At 33.7% G+C, this 21,570-nt stretch overlaps 1 protein-coding gene across 1 annotated transcript in view; it reads left to right on the top strand.

Annotated features, from left to right (window-relative positions):
• The window catches only part of cntfr (ciliary neurotrophic factor receptor), a 191,864-nt gene extending 170,668 nt beyond the window's left edge, over positions 1–21,196 (top strand). The window contains exons 7-9 of the mRNA XM_051120746.1: positions 9,542–9,731; positions 13,962–14,079; positions 20,697–21,196. Coding sequence (XP_050976703.1) covers positions 9,542–9,731; positions 13,962–14,079; position 20,697 — 309 coding nt within the window. The 3' untranslated portion in view covers positions 20,698–21,196. The remainder of the gene's footprint in view (positions 1–9,541; positions 9,732–13,961; positions 14,080–20,696) is intronic.
• The last annotated feature ends 374 nt before the right edge of the window (positions 21,197–21,570 follow it).

The raw sequence follows: 21,570 nt of genomic DNA on the forward strand, positions 1-21,570 counted from the left end.
CCTGTAGTGATAGGAACGGACACATTAAGAAAAAAAGGAAGGTGGATTGACAAAATGAGGGAAGTTGTTAGTGCTAAGTGCTAATGAAATTAGTCCTGCAAATGTAAAGCTCAATTGTCCAGACGCAGCCACACATTTCCTTTTCAAGAGTGCAGGCTTTGAAGATAAAACGCTGAATTAAAGTGCAGTAATGAGTCACAGCGCACTAGCTTTTGGTTTAGGAAATGGAAGTGATTTATTTTTTTTTTTTAATCTGGTGCTATGGAGTTGATAGCATGTTTTTGGGAGTGTGAACTTGTTACAGAGAACACTTGAAGCACATCAAAAAGGCCACTTATAGGCTTAAATCTGGCACAATATGAATATTTTGGGCCACACATATCCAATATGTGTTATTGAAATTATTAGAGTAATTTTACTTTATGCATTATTTGAGCTGAGACTATTTACAAGTCATTAGAAAGACAATCAGCTTTAGTGTACAGTAAATAAATAAATAAATAAATAAATAAATAAATAAATAAATAAATAAAAAGATTTTTTTTTTTAATAAAATGTATGTATTTAAAATGTACATAAAATCCATCCATTAAAAAATAAATAAATAAATCTTTAAAATTTGTCAGTAAAGAAATGAAATAAATGCTTACAAAAACATTTGCGATGTATTTTATATATAAAATTATGAAAAAAGATTATACATTTAATTAATAATTTAAAATCTCCATCCATAAAAATAAACAAAAAAACCTTCAAATTTGTCAGTAAGTAAATACATAAATAAATAAATAAATAAAAATCATTAATATAAAATGTCTGTCCATTAAAATAAATAAATAAATAAATAAATAAATAAAAGATGCCGTTTTTATACACTTTATGTGTTTAAAATAAATATAAAATGTCTGTCCATTAACTTAAAAAAAACTGCAAATTTGTCAGTAAATAAATTAAATAAATGGTTACAAAAAAAAAAGTTTGCATACATTTACATTAAAAAACTTATGAACATAAAATGTCTGTCCATTTAAAAATAAAAAAAACCTCAAATTTGTCAGTAAATAAATTAAATATAAATAAACAAACATTTTTAAATGTTTAAATATAAAATGCCCACCCACTGAAATATAAATAAGTAAAGAAAGAAAGAAAGAAAGAAAGAAAGAAAGAAAGATTTGCACTTTTTGTAAACTTTATGTATTCAAAATTAATATAAAATATTCATCCATTAATTATATATATATATATATATATTAATGGATGAATATTTTATATAAATATAAATAAATTTTAAATTAATTAATTAATTATATAATAAATTAATTAATGGATGAATATTTTATATTAATTTTGAATACATAAAGTTTACAAAAAGTGCAAATATTTATATTTAATGGATTATTTTATATAAATCTTTTAAATTAATTAATTAATTATATAATAAATTAATTAATGGATAATATTTTATATTAATTTTGAATACATATTTATATATATATATATATATATTCATTTAAAAAATCCTGCATATAAAATGTGCATCTATTAAAAAAAAATAAATAAAAATTAAGATTAAAATAAACCTTTAAATTTGTCAGTAAATAAATGAAAAAAAAAAAAAAAAAAAAAAAACATTTAAAAATTCATGAATATAAAATGTCTGTCCATCAGAAAAAAATAAAAAATAAATAAGTAAATAAATAAAATAAAGGTTACAAAAATATTTACACTATATACATATACTTTTTTTTTTTCTTCAGTATAAACAGGGTTAAAATACGGTTAGCTGTGGAACATGCAATATTCAATTAGATAAAATAAACTAGATTTTCCTGTACTGATGAAAATATTTAAATTGGTCAGTAAAACTGGTTTATTAGTACCATTACATACATCTTACATGTTTAATTTATGTACAACTGACAAATATGCATCATGTAAAATTTAATGTGTTGTTTGTTTGTTTTGTTAAAACTATATACTATAAATGGATAGACATTGAAGATGAATTATAAATATATGCATCTTGAATTTAGGTCTAAATATTTTGAGTGCATATTAACATAAATACTTGTAAATTCAGCTTCTGGTTTCAATCCCAAAGATTCTGCAGTGTCAGAGTTTTAAATGTTGATAACTGAGTTGGAAATAAATATCTGATGAAATCACAGCAAACATGAGCGATAAATGAGAGTTAATGAATAAAAGAAGAGCCGAGTTTCTACCCTGACCCACTGTGTGCCCACTGCATGCAACTGCACTTTAAACTCTGCGAAACAGCAGTGTCCGCGATTATACTGAAGGTCACTTTGAAAGAAAACCATACAAAATCCTGCTTACACCTGTTTGGCCTAGTCGGCTTTCACTGCTATATTATCAACAGAGGCTGTTTACGGCCTTTTCGTGTTTGGTCAAGCAGGCGTCAGGTGGGGTGAGCCGCACTCCGCTGCCGTCAGCTTTAAGCACAGCTGGGCTGGAGGCATGAATGCGGGGAGGTGGGCAGATTTTAGAAAATATCACAGCATGGTGACAATAATCAGCCAACAGTGACTGCTGGGAGTCTGGCAGCTCCATTTGTTGCTCAGTTGCTTACATGCGAGTCAGAAATCTTGAGTTCTTTTCTGTGTCGTTGTCGGAATTGCTCGTGAGAGCTTTATGCCAAAATATGGCAGCGTGTTTGTTGTGGCCTAGAAGACAGAAGGTCTAAAATATGCTGAAAAGAAATTGTTCAGTGTTTTGTATTTATTTATTTATTTATTTTTTTATTTTTATTTTTATTTTTTTTCATGTTCACTATGGCTCATAATGTTGTCCTAAATATCTAATATTTGTATAATAAGCATGTTTAATGTCCTAAATATGTAAGTAATGAAGGTCTTTGTATATAATGTATTATACATGTCTTATTAATGCATTATAAACTATTTATAAAGCCTTATAACAAGTTCTCTGTACTAGTAAATAATCACATTTGTAATACATTAGAATAGTTATTACCTTTAAAGAAAGTGATGCATTAAAACTTTAAAAAACACCACAACATTTCCAACAGTAAGCAATTTGTCTGTAAATTTAATTGTATTTTTTATGTCTACAGAGCTTTAATTTATTTTTTATTTCAGGTTTATTTGTAGTGACTTTAGTATCCAAACATATTTATTTCAGTTAGATGCCAAGAAACATATTTTATTTTTTATTTTATTTTATTTTATTTTATTTTATTTTATTTTATTTTATTTTATTTTATTTTATTTTATTTTATTTTATTTTATTTTATTTTATTTTATTTTATTTTATTTTATTTTATTTTATTTTATTTTATTTAGGTCATTCATATAATATTTATAGTTTAATTTATTTAAGCTTTATTCAATTCCCGAAAACCTTTTAATTATTATTATTAGTAGTAGTAGCAGTAGTTGTAGTAGTAGTAGTAGTAGTAGTAGTAGTTTATAGTTTTTATAGTTTTGTCATTGTTTTACTTTTAGTTAACAATAACAACACAGCCTCATCAGAAGCAAAAAAGTATACACAGAAACCATAGCCAATTCACCCAAAAAATATAATAATAATAATAATAATAATAATAATAATTGTAGTATTATTTGTAATATTGTAGTATTTAATCATATTTTGAACTAGAGTTTATTTTTATATTTCATTTTCATTTAAGTTTTAGTAATTTTATGTCAATTATATTTTTTTATATTTCTACATAGCTTTAATTTATTTTTATGTTAGACTTATTTGTAGTGATTTTAGTATCCAAACATATTTATTTCAGTTAGCTGGCAAGACATTTATACATTATTTTATTTTATTTTATTTTATTTATTCCGGTATTATTTGTAATATTTGTAGTTTTCAGTAATACTAGAGTTTATTTATATAGAACTAAATAGAACTAGAGTTTATTTTCATATTTTCAGTTTAGTAATTTTATGTGCTTTTGTCATATATAGCTTTAATGTATTTTTTTTTTTTTTTTTTTTTTTTTTTTTTATTTTAGGTTTATTTGTAGTGATTTTAGTACACAAACATACTTATTTCAGTCAGTTGCCAAGACAACATTTATTTATTTTTTTGTTTATGTTTCTAGGTTATTTATCTAATGTTTATAGTTTTATGTCAGCTTTATTCAGTTACAGAGAACATTTATTTATTTATTTATTTATTTATTTATTTAATAAAAACACTGCCTCATCAGAAGCAAAAATGTATACACAGAAATCATATCCAATTTGCTGAAAGGGACAGTTCACCCAAAAATGATGTTTTTAAAAAAACAATCTTCAGTTTTCACTTCATTAGACCTCAATATATCTTCAGGAGCCACAGGTATTAATTTTGTGTTGCCTGATATGCCTTTTTTGGCTCTCAAAGCTAGCTATTCACTTGCATATTATGAATCTCCAAGGACCACAGTTTCAGCTAAAAATCTTCTTTACTATTCTACTGAAGAAAAAAAGTCACCTACATCTTGGATGGCTATATGTAGCTGGATTTTGGACCAATAAAATGTCATTGTGAGTGTAAAACTACAAAAATAGAAACAAATCAGCTCAGATTTACATGGAAAAGACAGCCTTTATCTCGTCTCCTGAGGACCCAGTGATATCGTGTGCAGCTGTTTCATTGTTTCACTCACTGCAATATGCAACGTAGGACAGAAATCCTCTCCTCGCCGTTCCAATGACAAGACTTACACCTAGTCTTATTTATGGGCTTTGGTCATATGAACGCAGACCCAGAAAGCAGCGGGGCGCCTGGGATTGTCGAGGCGTAGCCGTGTACGAGGGTCAAAACGTGTTTGGTACATAATGATACGGCTTTATAAATAGCTCTCTCTAATAGTATGTCTCAGACATCAGATGCAAACTGTCTTGATCTGTCTTCCTCTCTGTCTCTGTCGGCACTCTGCGACATTACCTGATCCAGAAGTAGACAACAGGAAGCTAAAGATCGAATTTCTAGCTTTTAAAGCTCATCTTTGGCTAGGGGTTTCCACCAGCTAGTGATTTCCGATGGTAGTGTTTTGTTTGAGGGTTTTTACAGTATGTGTCCTAAAATTACAGGGCTTACAAAGGACATTTTGACTCCCACTACCAGTTCTGGCGTTGACAGCTTTCACAAAAGTGGAAATGGTTTGTGGAACAGAATTGCAGGTGGAACCAAACATTAAATGTCCATTGACCTTTTATTAAATGCAAACAGCAAATCTTCGATTCGGTTTGTCCATCTCCTTTTTAAAAGTTTTAAAACAGCCCTGCAAATACAGTCCCCTGGTTTATGCTGGTCATTTTGCTGGTCAAGGACCAGCTTAAACCAGCTAAGGACCAGCATAAACCAGTGAAGGACCAGCTTAAACTAGCAAAGGACCAGCTTAAACCAGCAAAGGACCAGCTTAAACCAGCAAAGGACCAGTTTAAACCAGCATCAAAACATACCTACCAGCACATGCTTTTTTTTCACCAGGGTCAACTGATGTGTGTAACTGAACAAAACTAAAATGCAAATACTATGACTGTTACCAGACACGTTTCCAGCCTCATTGGACTATTATCTGTACCGATATTACATAACTTATTGCACATTTCACAGCAGTTTCAAAGTGAACTCAAATACCCGGCGAGTGTCGCTAAAAGGTTAATGCTCTATGGTGTTGAAAAATAATATTACCTACATCAAACCCAAACCTAAACTTACTCAGTGGTGTTGACAAATGCAAATAATAATATATAATATGATATAAAAACACATTCGCTGATGCAACCATGCTATTTTAGCTTACTTGTATGTGGGTTTGAACTGTTTTGTAGTTTTACAGGATTTATACCAGAGCTTCACCCTATAGATGCAATGCCATATCGCGTGAGCTACCGGGCAAATAGTGTTAATTTTGTTAGCGGAAACTATGATGGAAGAAGTTTATTGACAAGCAAAGTTCTTAATACTTTGTGTTGTTACCTGGATGATCTATGATCTTTTTTTATTTTTTGTTTTTTTTTTTGTGATGGTCTTCATGAGTCCCTTGTTTGTTCTGAACAGTTAACTGAGTACTGTTCTTCAGAAAAATCCTCTAGATCCTGCAGATTCTTTGTTTTTCCAGCATCTTTTGCATATTCAAACCCTTTCCAGCAGTGACTGTATGATTTTGAGATCCATCTTTTCACACTGAGGACAACTGAGGGACTCAAATTAAACTAAAACTAAAAAAGGTTCAAACATTCACTGATGCTCCAGAAGGAAACATGATGCATTAAGAGCCGGGGGGTGAAAACTTTTATTGTACTTAATTTGTCTTCTGGGAAACATGCAAGTGTCTTCTGTTGCTTCAAAAGGGCAGTACTAAATGGAAAAAAAAAAAAAAAAAATCATCATAATATTTCAACAAAATAAGAAAAATGTGGACATCTTCATCCTGTTCAAAAGTTTTCACCCTCCGGCTCTTAATGCATTGTTTCCTTCTGGCACATCAGTGAGAGTTTGAACTTTTTTCTACTGGTTGTGTTTGAGTCCCTCAATTGTCCTCAGTGTGAAACCATACAGTCAGTGCTGGAAAGGGTTCAAACATGCAAAAGATTAAGCTTTTTAGATGAAGCTGAAAAACTGAAGAATCTGCAGGATCTAGAGGATTTTTCTGATGAACAGTGCTCAGTTTAACTGTTCAGAACAAACAAGGGACTCATGAACAACCATCACAAAACAAAAAAACAGTCGTAGATCATCCTGGTAACCACACAGTTATGAAGAACCAAGGGTTCACAAACTTTTGAAGGGGGTTATTTTAATAATTGTAGCTATTTTTTGGTCTTGTGGACTATATGTAAATATCTTTCATGTAAAATATCCTACTCAGGACAGCACTAAATAAAAAAGAAAAAGAAAGAGAAAGCAAAGGACGTGACATGTGGCCAAATATGGTGACCCATACTCAGAATTTGTGCTCTGCATTTAACCCATGGTTATTCACTCCGCCCACCTTCAATCCCTGCCGGACCTGGGACTCGAATCCGCAACCTTTCAGTTACAAGCCCAACTCTCTTAACCATTAGGCCACAGCTGCCCCCATGCATCACTATGCATAACATGCATCATCTCTTTTATTTTGTTAAAATGATTCACATTTTCACAGACTCTCCAAAGGGTTCCCAAACTTTCGCATAAAACTGTACATATAAAGATGGTCTTTGAGTTTTACAGAAATGTAGGTAGAGACATTTTCCAATGAGCCTGGGTAGCACGGTTTACAAACACTCCCCGTCTGCCATTGTTCAGTCAAACGAATGCCATCGGTTGAGGGTTTCGCCGGTCAACGTCGTGACTATCCCGTCCATTCAGAATTAGCTGTGCCAAATGAGAAACTGTGACTGAAGTGAATGGGAATTTGAGAATGAAAAGCACACATTTACAATTCAAAGCCGTTTTGGTTTATTTCAGCTCGAAATATAGTACAATAGATGGACGAAGCGCTGAAATTTGATAATAATCGAATCAAACACTTGACAGCCCAGGTGCTCGACGGCCACTGCGGGGAAAGCGCGGAGAACGCCGTTTAATCTGAAATGAAAAGGATGCAGCTTTTGTTTTGTGGGTTTGAGGAGCGCTGGGGAAATGAGCAATGCTCTCTTTTCCAATTATGAAAGATAAAGTTCAATTAAAATGTAAATGCGGAGACTAACCGCCACACAAGCTGCGTTTGTCTGCGCACACTAGATGGAAAGACTTGGTGGAAATTCACGGAAGAAAAAAGCTCTTTTGCTCTTTGTTGTGAGCAGCTCAGGTGCAGATGAGGTATTCTCTGAGTCTCACAGCATACGCACTCCATTTTTCCCACTCACTCTTTCTCTGTGTTGTACAGCTGTACTTTGGAGACCTGGAAGCCAATGAAGTAGTAGTAAATTCTTCAGAAAATATGCTTCGCACTTTGTATACTGCACTAGGATCTCGCTTTGTGGGCGAAGTAATTCTCCCGTCTCTCTGTTTCACCTCTACCAGGCACCTGTGCGAGAGGTCCGTGCACCAGTCTCGCCTTTTACATTTTGACTGAATTCCAGAATTTGAATTGATTTTAAATGAACAGGTGCAGAATTGTAAAAACAGCTGCATATGTTCTATAAATAAAGGTGTTCTTATACCAGGGTCCATAAAATCGAAGTATATATATATATATATATATATAATATTTTGCATTGCTATGTGGATAAATGAACCCCTTTTTAATGGCAGTTTTAATTGTTTTGACAATAATTCAACTACTAAGTCTTATTAGTTGATGTTGTACATTATCAGTAAAAAAAATGCATAATTAGTCTAAATAAATAATCACATTCTGTCCAAAAATTTGTGTTGGACTCACAAAACTATTAAAATTTTATTCAATTAAAAGTTTTTTCACCAGTCGTTCTAATTGAGCATTCTGTGGGTCAAGGCCAATTAAATTCACATTCCGACTCATAAATTGAAACAGAAAATGCTGAATTTTCCACCGTCCTGCTGTGTGACAGATAAAGAGCGGGAACAGCACAGATTGAGCAACTGCGACTGAGCGCCGCACATGATTTTGAGCTCCAGACTGCAGGACAGGCCAGTGATGGATGCGCGGGATGAGTCATAGACGCGGGCCGTCTCTACCATCACTCATCTCCCTCCACAGGCCTCAGCTGCAGTGCATTAGTCAAATTTCCCCCTCCTCAAAGCGGCCAAGACATGCACGGGACTTCCCAGACTCATTGTGCCCCCCCTCCTTCTCTGTTGTGGTCAAGTGACCCTTGTTACCCACAGGCACCAAAGAGTCAACAGGTGGTGCTCAGGTGTGTGGACTCGAGTCCACCGCAGCACACAAACAGGACGTGGACTGTCAACAAACTATTAACAAAAAGGACTCGGACATGTTTCGTCATTGCTTTTTCTATTATGAGCTTATTTGTACTAACATGTTTTATGTTTACATTTTTTTTTTTTTTTACTAATTTAGTATTTATTTACTACTAATTTTATACAAATACTAAAATATTAAATAAACCTATTTTTTTCTAACATTACATTTAAAATATAAAAATCTAAAATAAATAAATATTTAAATATTAGCTTAAATATATTTATTCATGTCTGCATTTTTATCACTTTCAGCTGCTCCCATTAGGGGGGTTTTCTACAACAAACCAGCTGCATATTTTATTTTATTTTATTTTATTTTATTATTGTATTTTGTTTAGTTTTGTTTTGTTTTGTAAATAACTTTTTTTTTCAGTGACAGATTACTGTTTGCATCCATGTAAATTCCTAAATTCCTACATCCTAAATTCCAGTTAATGAAATGTCATCATGTTTATGTGAAGGATGCATGTTCAAAATCAGTCTGCATCATAGTCTAAACCCCCCTCACCCACCCAAAAATTGCTGATCAACCCTTTTCCCCACAAACACCTCTAATGAAACATTCTTCATGCCATACATGTCGTATGTAATCATCTCAATAGCATGCATCATTCCCATAAGTTCCATATCCCTGATTGGCTCTCTTGTTATTGATTGACAGGTGGAGCTCTCCGACAGCACCTCCCACACCATCACGGACGCTTACCCTGGGAAAGAGTACATCATCCAACTGGCGGCCAAGGACATGGAGATTGGCACTTGGAGCGACTGGAGCGTGGCGGTCCACGCCACCCCCTGGATGGAGGAACCCAAGCCCATCACCTCCACCACCGAGAGCGACATCATCCCAGGTATGCTTGAGCTGCCGACCGTACGCACACCTACTCTCCTATTCACCGAAATGGCAGTTCTGTCTGCCCCCCGTGATCTCCGCTCTCTCATAAAACAATAATAGTGCCTTATAATGAGGAGACGGCGTCTGGAGCCCTGCATCTCAAAGTCACGCTGCCCTCTGCTGTCAGAGAGGTTCAACAACAAATGAATAGTTGATGCATTCGGAGGTTAATGAGGAATTGACATCCGGTTCTGGATGAAAATTATAAAGGAGATGCCATATTTAATCTGACACCAGGAAAAGTCATGTACATTCCGTTCAGTCAGTATGAACTCAAATTTACCATGTTTACATTACAACATGTTTCTGGTCAAATTGTGCTCAGTTCTTCAGCCCATTTATCCGAAAGAAAACACAATGAGATTCTCTTGGTAACTTGGCCTTCGGCCTCCGGTTACAAAGCCTGCTGAGAACTGAGAGTTGTCCTTCACAATCCACCAAAGGTCTGGATTCAGCTCTGACTCCATTCTACAGCCACTTTTCACCATCCAATCAGTTCCTGGAATAAAATCACACTATTTTTCTCCCTCACTGACAATTCTGTTTTCCTGAAATGCATCATATGATGGAAGTAAATGGCTGTTGAATGCCGCTTCATCTTTAAGACCATGTTTTTATGGTTTTCATCTCCTCAATCATAGGATCCCTCAAAATCACGTCTCGGTTTATCAATCAATGCACAGGTTTTCAACTCTAAAGTGTATTTTATCGACTGTGCCACAGCCCCATCATTCACATTCGGAGTGTTGCAATATAATTTTGTTAAGTGTGCACTCAGAATGACTTTTGCAAATTCTTTCATCATAAACAGTGCAGATACAATGTAAAAAGATATTTATTTTGCAGTGTAGAAAACACATATTTTAATGGGAGTTTTTGCAGGAGTGCACACTTTTTTGGACTTATTTTTTATTAAAACGTTTTAAACGTATTCTATTAATCAACATTAATAATCACGTTGATTAAAGACGACGATGCGGTGTGCAGTGTGCCGCACAAAATCATGTCGTCAGAGATGACAAATGTACAACAGCGTTTTAGCACTGCATTAAAAAGTCAAAATATTATAAGAATCAAGTTGAAATATTATGAGAATAAAGTCAAAATATTTTGAAAATAGTCTAAATTACAAGAATAAAGTCGACATGTTATGAGAATAAAGTCTAAATATTACGAGAATAAAGTTAAAATATTTAAAAGATAATGTCAGAATTACAAGAATAAAGTCTAAATGTTTCAAGAATAAAGTCAAAATATTATAAGAATAAAGTCGAAATATTATAAGTATAAAGTCAAAATATTACAAGAATAAAGTCAAAATATTCCGAGAATAAAGTCAAAATATTACGAGAATAAAGCCAAAGTATTTCGAAAATAAAGTCATAATTACGAGAATAAAGTCGAAATGTTTCAAGAATAAAGTTGAAATGTTTTTAGAATAAAGTCAAACTGTTTTCAGAATAAAGGCAAATTGTTTGAAGAATAGTCATAATATTTTGAGAGTAAAGTCGAAATTACGAGAATAAAGTCAAAATATTACAAGAATAAAGTCAAAATATTACAAGAATAAAGTCGAAATATTTTGAAAATAGACAAAATTATGAGCATAAAGTTATAAAGTTATAAAGTTATATTATGAGAATAGTCAAAATAATTTGAAAATAAAGTCGAAATATTTCAAAAATAAAGTAGAAATTACAAGAATAAAGTCGAAATATTACAAGAATAAAGTCAAAATATTGTAAGAATAAAGTCAAAATATTTTGAAAATAAAGTTAAAATTACGAGAATGAAGTTGAAATGTTTTGAGAATAAAGGCAAATTGTTTCAAGAATAAAGTCATAATATTTTTAGAGTAAAGTCAAAATTCCGAGAATAAAGTTGAAATACTACAAAAATAAAGTCAAAATATTTTGAGAATATTCTCATAGTATTTCAACTGTATTCTCGTAATATTTAGACTTTATTATTGTCATATTTTAACTTTATTCTCAAAATATTTTGACTTTATTCTTATAATATTTCAACTTTATTGTTGTAATTTCAACTTTATACTCAGGAAGGAAGTAATTGTTGTACGCTTGTGTACAGTTATGGATACAAACTCTCTTTATGCTCATATTTTGAGTCATTCATTTTCGACATGCAGTTAAAGCTCTGATGGCCTCTGGATATGCAGTATTAGTTCTACTGCATCCCAGTTTGGGATTGAAGATTACTGATACTGTGATCCTTTTGGGGTGGACAAAGAGAATCCTGACTTGAAAACCCCAGTGATAGCCTATGTACATTTTGTTTTATAAATAGCACTGACAACTTGATGACTGTTATTAGAAGTAATATCTAGTGACGGCTGCCCTGCTCGTTTTGATCCAGCAGACAGTATTGAGTTTCTACCCCCTCCATGCACTCAGCGTATTTAATCCACACTATACTTGGAACGGAGGAAAGAATCAAAAGTCAGCAGAATTGCATGCTAGTTTTGTGAGCCGTGTGTCAAAACACTCTCTAAAAGCTTTTCTTTCTTTTCTCCTGGGTAAAACAGGAGAACGTCCTTGTAATAATTCCTCCTCTGCCTCTGTTATTTCAGCATTTTATTTGCTTAATTTGAGATGAGAGTCATTGCACGAGACAGCTCTTTCCGCTTTATCTGCAGTGTGTTTTTTTTAGGGAGTCATTTCACACATCGCCAAACTGCACAAAGAAAAAACTAAAATACAATAAACAAGTGATATTGAAACAATAAGTAATATCTGCTTACAGTTGTGAAGTTCAATTGCATTACAATCACACAATAAGAACATGTTGAGGCGACAGTGGAACAGCTGTTTAGTTAACTCAAAATATGACTCTATTGTGTTGTGAGTTACAGTTATAGTTACGTTTATTTTATTACAATGAATGTCTGATGTAACCAGACTTTTGACTCTTGGTTTAAAAGAAGAGACATTATATATTACATTATATATTAAGTGACCAATCACAGTTTATTCTGTTGTAAAATTCAAGTTTTCCAACATCTATGCATTCATTTTAATGACTCTTATACCATTCAATATCAATACGCCATCAAGCAAAAGTGGTGTAACCAAATAAAAAGTAATATGATATTTTAGTTACACTCAAAATATTTATATGAATGTACATACTTTATCTTAATTGTTACTTAAAGGTTTATTTTTGACAAATGTCATGAATTATTAGTGTTTAAATGTTGCATGGTCGCACAGCATGACATTTAATAACCTGGAATTACCTTTCCTAGTGATAAAAGTCAAATTATTCAATATTTTAAAATACTTTTTAAAATATATGTGCATACTTTATGTATCTTAATTATTACTTAAAGGTTTATTTGACAAATGTCATGAATTATTAGTGTTTAAATGTTGCATGGTCGCACCGCATGACATTTAATAACCTGGAATTACCTTTCCTAGTGATAAAAGTCAAATTATTCAATATTTTAAAATACTTTTTAAAATATATGTGCATACTTTATGTATCTTAATTATTACTTAAATGTTATGAATTATTAGTGTATAAATGTTGCATGGTTGCACCGCATGACATTTAATAACCTGGAATTACCTTTCCTAGTGATAAAAGTCAAATTATTCAATATTTTAAAATACTTTTTAAAATATATGTGCATACTTTATGTATCTTAATTATTACTTAAAGCTTTATTTTTGACAAATGTCATGAATTATTGGTGTATAAATGTTGCATGGTTGCACCGCATGACATTTAATAACCTGGAATTACCTTTCCTAGTGATAAAAGTCAAATTATTCAATATTTTAAAAGACTTATTAAAATATATGTACATACTTTATGTATCTTAATTATTACTTAAATGTTATGAATTATTAGTGTATAAATGTTGCATGGTCGCACCGCATGACATTTAATAACCTGGAATTACCTTTCCTAGTGATAAAAGTCAAATTATTCACTATTTTAAAAGACTTACTGATCTTGACACAGTCATGAGGATCTGTGGGGTGTTGTTGTTGGTCGCACCACATGACATAATATGTAATATTTTAAAGAAATTAATAGATTTTAAAAAATAGATATAATTTAATTTCATTCAACCATATTTAGTACTTGAACCATGGATGTATAAAGCCGTTCCTGTTAAAATACTTCAAAATAATGACTATTTTCTTTACCCTGGCAGAAACCACCCCTGGACCGCCTTCAGCCGCACCACGAGTGGGTGAACCCACAGCGGCCTGCTCCACCCTTCTCTGGTCAACCCACCTGCTCCTGGCCTGCGTCCTGCTGTCCATCATGTGGTACGTGACCTCATTGCAATGCTTTTTCCATGCATCTCATTCACTGTTCTTATGTGAGAAAGGATCATGAGCTTTCAGTGAAACAATGTGAACAATGCATGAGGTATGAACAATGAGCAATGTGCGTATAATCTCTGAAACAGCATTTATAAATCGTAAGAAGCTTACCACATTATTCATGCAGCTGGACTACACTTTTCCTAATTAAGTACAATACAAACTCACAATACACTTGAGACAACAATAACTAACTAATAGTCGGAACTTATGCAAATAGAGATACTGTAACTCAATGAGTAACCAAAGATGTATCATGTTTGTTCCCCTCATTATCAGAGTTGGAGATATGATTTTGTTTATGCCTTGGTTTGGGTCTTAAAACTTATAGTAGTTCACTGAAACTTCACCAAAACTTATAAATGTTCAAGTAATCTTAAATTGTGGTCACATTTGCACATTTTTGGCTAAATTTTGCAGGCAAAAATTGTCAATAGTGATGCATCACAAAAGAAAGGTTTCTGCAGGTCAGTATGGCAAATCCACACAACCAACTGGAACCTGCTGTGAAATTTGCAGAAACAAAATCATTGCCCTCTTGTCAATTTCACAATAGTTTGGATTCCTACTGAAATGATTATATTTTATAAAGGTAAATTTGACCACACTAGACAGGATCTGATTCTCAGACAAGACACACTTGACTATTTCCAAGATGCTAATGGCGATAATTAACTCTTCCAATACTTGGCGCTGTATCTTTACCATTACGAATAATTCAGAAGAATGGCGGCTCAGCCCATTAACAAAATGTCTATTAGAAATGGATGCTGCAATAAATTTACCAATATCTCGATTCAGTTAATTGAAACAAATTTATTTCCTGGAGTGTCTATTTACACTAAGTGCACATAGCAGGCCTTGTTGGCAAAGGCTATTTACACTAACTCTGCCCACAAAGTGCGGTTAGGCTAGTCAACATTACAAAATGGCTTTTTGATGCAATTGCCCCGAGTTCAAACCCGCCTTTTGCCAAACTCATTCTTCTTCCTTTTCACATCACATATCATATATCACATCGGAAAGGCATTCATCTTCAATAAAATGAAGATGAAGGAACTAATCGAAAAGTGTTTCATAGTGTGTTCATGGGTTAAGGTTAGAGGCAGGTGTAGGGAAAGCTTTGTTGTCCCAATAAGGCAGCATCCATGTAATAATTTTAATGAAAATGATCATTTACACTGTACCGTTTTATAATGCTTACAATTCTGAGGTGCAAATTTCTGCCACATGCACTACTAAGTAGTATAAATAGAATCTAACTAATATTATTGCAAAGAAAATACTGTTATTTTGTGCTGTTAAAGTAAATAGCATCTATTGCTGTTTGCACTTTTTCCTCAGGTTTTTAGGTATGTTTAGACAACGAAAAAGTTCTTCCTTATTGTTTTTTAAAAAGTTGAAAAGCAATACTTGTTTACATGGATTATTAAAAACAATTAAAAACACTATTATGCATGCCAAGCCTGTAGATGGCGATGTTATATTGTAAAGAAACACTACATGCCTACATCCATATGCATTCTTCCGGTACTCACACATACCTATAGACTGAACACGTAATACGTAAGCACATGACATCATGTTTAACGAAAAATCAGCATTTTTGTAGTTTACGGTACATGGAGACGATAACAGCATTGTCTTCAAAAACACACATTTTGAAACCAGTTTTCAAAAGTGTGCGTTTTAAGGCTTTAAATGCTGTAGTTGTGGACAGCAATGGCCAAAACCCATAAAAAAAAGTTTCCATTTTAAGTTGAAAATGGTGTCATGTAAACATCCCCTTAGTCTGGATGCAATCTTTGAGAGGTCTAGTCTTAACGCTTGTGGACAATCCTTTAAGTTACGTTTTTTAGACGACAACATAAAAAAGTTTTTCCTTCACGATTTTGAAAAGTTGAAAAACAATCCTCATTCACATGGATCCTTGAAAATGACTAAAAACACTATTATGCACACCTGGCCAGTAGATGGCAATGTCACTTTGTAAAGAAACACTACACACCTGCATGCATATGCATTCTCCAAGTACTCGCACATACCTATAGACTGAACATGTAATGCGTATATGTATGACCTCATGGTTTCCGCAAATTTGTGTTTTTGTAGTTTACAATACATGGAGACGATAACAGTATTGTCACGCATTTTAAAACCAATTTTCAAATGTTTGCATTTTTAGGTCCTCTAAACACCACACAACAGCTATATGATAAAGGCACAGCGAAACAATATCATTGGAATCACTTTCAGAACATTTTTTTTTCCCAGCTTGACAGCCAATCAGAATTAATCCTGCTATACCGAGTTTGAGAATTTAAAGTGACAGGTGAGCATGCACTTAGAATAAACAGAGTATTGTCCACTAGTGTGGCACTAAAATAGTTATCTGCATAGTTATCGTTCTTGGTGTGACTGAACCTTTAATGTACATTTAGCTTCTGTTTTATGCACACCAGGCCAGTAGATGGCAATGTCACTTTGTAAAGAAACACTACACGCTTGCATGCATATGCATTCTTCAAGTACTCGCTCATACCTATTAGTCTTAGCCTCAGACGTCACGCTCACGGAACTTTGGCTAAACATCTGATGCATAAGGCACACTTAGCTGGAAACAGTTTCGAAGTTGTCATTGGATTGGTTAGATTATAGCCTATATATAGGATTTCCGGGAGACGCGTGTGTCGCGTTCTTTAATGTTGCGCCTGGAAACAAAAATGGCATGCTGCCAAAGGCGGCAGCCGTCGTGTTTACAGCTGTGACGACGAGTGTCTATCAGGATCAACTAAACACTGTATTTTCAAAAGTATGTGAAAAATATAAAGTTCGTGACAGAGAATCTTCAAAATATGTCCGAGAGTTTTATGCACTGGTCTGTTATTGTGGCAGCATTTCCACGCCCCTAAACATGCGGCACAACATAGTCAAAGGATAATTTAAGAAATTAATTGATGAAAAATGCAACTACATTCGCCTGTGACAGACTGTTACAGTGTCTTTTGTAACTGGTAGTGAGCTGTTACTCCAGGGTATCATGAGTTCAATTTAATACCTTTTTAAGACTTTTTAAGACTCTTACCATACATAAGACCTCATCCCCACTTCAAGTTTTAACTGGTTACATAGGCAACACTTTGACTTACATTTACTATATATTGGTTGTAAGATGGCACAACTAAACAGTCTTAGTTTGTGACAAGCAATTTAGCCGTCCACACCAGTGAGTCACATGATGCCACAGCCATTCAGAAGCACAGAATTGCACTGCACTCTTAACGAAATAGACTTTTATAATCTAATTCATAAATATGAAATCTTTTTAACATTGCTAAAACTAAATATTGAATGACTGATACCATCTTTGTCATGGAAAACACTTGTTGGTTCGCAGTTTTAACATATGTTTGCTTAAATTTATTTATGGCTATAAATGTCATGCAAAATTATATTCAAACTCAGATTAGACACTTTTAACATCGAATAAAGCACATAATCAGTACCTGAGATAATAACTGTCATAGTTTGTGTTGTTATTCCAGCCGTGTTGTTGCAGAAATAGAAACTTTTCTAAAATAAGTGTGTGTGATCGCAAAATCTAAAGTAAAAGTGCTTAACATCAAGAACAGCAACTGCTTATTCAAAGGCGATTTGAATAAATTGTGAGTAACTGTTGCTGTCATGACAGATCTATTTCAAAACTAGCCACTATCAAAATAATCTAACTGCAGGCGTGGGCCAGATATTGCTGGCGGGCCGGTTTTGGCCTTCGGGCCGCCTGTTGCCAACCACTGCTATTGACTTTCAAAAATTTGCGATGATGATAACAATACTGTCTTCAAAAACATGCAGTTTGAAACCCTTTTTCAAAAGTTTGCATTTTCAGGCCCCCAAAACGCTGTAGCCGTGCAAATGAATGGCCAAAAGGCCTAAAAATGTTTCCTCAGTCTGGCTGCAGGCCTTGAGAGGCCTAGTCTTAGTCTAGATCTGAATCTTAGTGATTGTGGTATTGATCTGGATCTTGGTGGGTCTGGTATTCGTCTATGTTTGGATCTTAGGGTTCTGGCTTTTGTACGGATCACAGTGGGATGGTATTACTTTAGGAGGTCTGGTCTAAGTCTTAAAGCTCCATCTTGTAGGCCATTCTTTTCAAGTTTCAAATCACTCCAACATGCACCGTTGTCCATGCACAGCTCCATGCGGGCACAAAAACTAGGATGTTGTGCGCAAACAGTACTGATGACAAATATTATGTCACACAAACAGTCCGTGAGCCCGAGCGGAATGCGAAAAAGGGAAGTATACTTTCAGCTTTAGTGGTTCTGGTATTGATCTGGATCTTAGGTGGTCTGGTCTAGGTAATTAGGGATGTGTTAGTGATGTAGGTATTAAAGTGGTCTGGTATTGTTCTGGGTCTTAAGGAGTCTGGTATTGATCTGAGTCTCACGGGTCTGGTATTGATCTTAGTCTTAGGGGGTCTGGTTTTAATTTAGGTCTTGGAGCTGGTATTGGTCTGGGTTTGAGTCTTGGAGATGGTGGTCTTAACTCCACTCAGACTTATGCGTCTTTCAAGTGCTCGCGGAATGTGATGTTGTATCGCTCTTGACAGTCGTAAGTACTACACCTAATGGACTAGATATTGGCAGACTACTGGACGAGTTTCCCTCTCAAAACAAAGGCTATTGGGTTTTCTGGTAATTACGTGAAATGGACACTCTTAGACCTCATTGCAGTGTGGCTTCCATCCTGAAAAACTGTAGAGCTTGTTGACAGCAGGTTACAATTCAAGACACCCAACTAGAGAGCATCGGCTCATTAGACCGGCACAGCCCACCCCGAACCCCTGAGAAACTGAAGGACGGACCCGGTTACTGGTGCTTACAGCCACATAAACCTCATCGATCCGCTGCACGAGTCAGAAAGCAAGAGGAGATAGTCGAGTAACAAGCCTGAGATTCATTAGCGCTCGGGCCATATGTTTACAGCACGCCTGTTATCTCCAACTCAGCAACACGGCATAACGAGCCTATCTCTAATTAAAGAAAGCTCATGCATGGAGCTGGAAGGCGGGTGGAAGTGTATGATAGCGCCTCAGGGGTAGGATGTGTTCGTCCTCCCGAGACGGCCACGTACACGCAGAAATACCTTCGCCTTATACCTCCACACTGAGCAGTTCTGAGAGAGATTTAATTGGTCAGTCCGTAACAGGCCAAGACAAAATTAAAGGCAGCATCACGGGTGGCTGCTCACCAATTACATCTTCCCAACGGCATGAAGTGGGAGCCGTTTGGATATTGCTCTCATTGGCCCCTGTTTGTTCTCATTTGCAATACTGTGTTGGTAATTTATGCTGGTGTAGGCTGACCGCTGTATAAAAGTGCTCTGTTGAGGAATTAGTTTAAGGAGTCGACTGTGGAGTTTATTTGAAGTTACACTATCATGGAGAATAAATCTACCAGCCGTTCCAGTGTTCAGAAGTTATATATGGGTGAATCATGCATAATTTGTGCTGGTCCACGTCATATTTTGTAGGGCCATTCTAATTTTCATGACATTTAAGCACATATTTCTCCACTCCACTTTTCATTACAGTTATGTCACAGATATAATTGTCATTATACTAACATGAAAAAAGGTGTATTATTTAAATTGTGCATTATTTATACATTAAATAAATAAAATAAATGAAAATCACTACTAGGATTAATAAAATAAAAAAAATAAAATAAAATAAATGAAAATCACTACTGGGATAAATAAATTTAAATAAAATAAAATAGTGTGAGTACAATGAGTTGGGAAAGATTTACTTTAAAATAATAATATTATGAAATCACTACTGGAATTGATAAAAAAATAAAATAAAATAAAATAAATCACTACTGGGATTAATAGAAATAATAAAATAAAATAGAGATAATAATAAAAAAAATGAAAATAAAAAAAATACAATAAAATAAAATAAAATAAAATAATGAAAATCACTACTAGGATTAATAAAATAAAATAAAATTAAATAAAACAATGAAAATCAGTACTGGGATTAATAGAAATAATAAAATAAAATAAAATAAAATAAAATAGAATAAAAATATTGTAAGTATAATAAGCTGGGGGAAGATGTACTTTAAAATGTGAATTTTATGAAAATTACTACTGGGATTAATAAAATAAAATAATAAAATAAAATAAAATAAAATAAAATAACGTGAGTATAATGAGTTTGGGGGAAGATGTACATAATTTTCATAAAATGCAAAGAATCAGTGAAAATAAACTTTCTTCCCACAAAGATTTGCCTTAGTAAACAGAGTAGCGAGTAAAGAGTACAGTTTGTCCAAATATTATATTTTATATATGTTATACATGAGATCAGTTTTTTAGAAACATTCTAAAATATTATCTATTTATTTAGATGATGCTTACAACTATAATAAATTATATTTTGGAGGATAATATGGTTATCATTGAACATTGCAAGATGTATGTTTGCCCATGAGGTAAAGATATATGCCAGCACAAAACTAACATTTCTTTTCTTTTCTTCTTTTTTCCAGATGTGTAAGCTTCATTCCTGTGGAAAAAAATGAGGAGTCTTCTATTTCTATTTTGCACATGTTAATAGATATCGTGCATTGATAATTTAATTCAAGTTCTTTTTCTCACGAAAGAAAAAAGACCTAGAAAGATTAATAAACGCTGACATTTACAAAAGGAAGACAAAAGAACAATAAAACATTTCAACATCTCCGACAGCTGACAGAAGACCAGACGCAGACACAGGAACCGAACCCCAGGGGAGCAAAAGATTTGGGGACACGAGACTCACCTGCTTGGCAGCACAACAAGAAAACGAACAAACAAACAAAACGAAATGCATCCATCTCATTTTTGTTTTTTGTTTTTTTTGTTTTTTCGTTTTTTTGTTTTCACCCTATTTGGATCCTTCAAATGTTCCAAGGACAAAGAAAGCTCATTTTGTGTAACATCGATTTCCACGACATACAGCTAACTCATCATGCCAAAGACTTGGACTGTCTTTTTTTTTTTTTTTTTTCCATAATCTCTAGCTTCCCCAAACCTGTGTCTGCAAGGGATTGAAACTGGCAGTACGAAATCTTCACGAGCTTCAAAGACTGAGGAGTAACACTTTTGTTTTGAAGGCCATCATTTGATATCTGTTGTATTCTTTTTGTTTACCTATTTTCCTTTTATCATTCTTTTGGCCCCTGAACACAGAGAAGCTGAAACTGTAAATAACAAATTGGTTTGGACTGTTCTGGACCGCCTTTTGTAACAGGAAGAAGAACGAGTCGTGTCAGACCACCTGAAGATTAAGCACCGTTCGGAAACATCTTTTCATTCTTTGCCTATTTGCCTTTCGCCATCTGTTTTTGCAGACTTTTCTAGTCAATATCACAGTTTAATACT

Source organism: Labeo rohita, chromosome 10, assembly GCF_022985175.1.
Source record: "Labeo rohita strain BAU-BD-2019 chromosome 10, IGBB_LRoh.1.0, whole genome shotgun sequence".
In the NCBI taxonomy this organism is placed as follows: domain Eukaryota; kingdom Metazoa; phylum Chordata; class Actinopteri; order Cypriniformes; family Cyprinidae; genus Labeo; species Labeo rohita.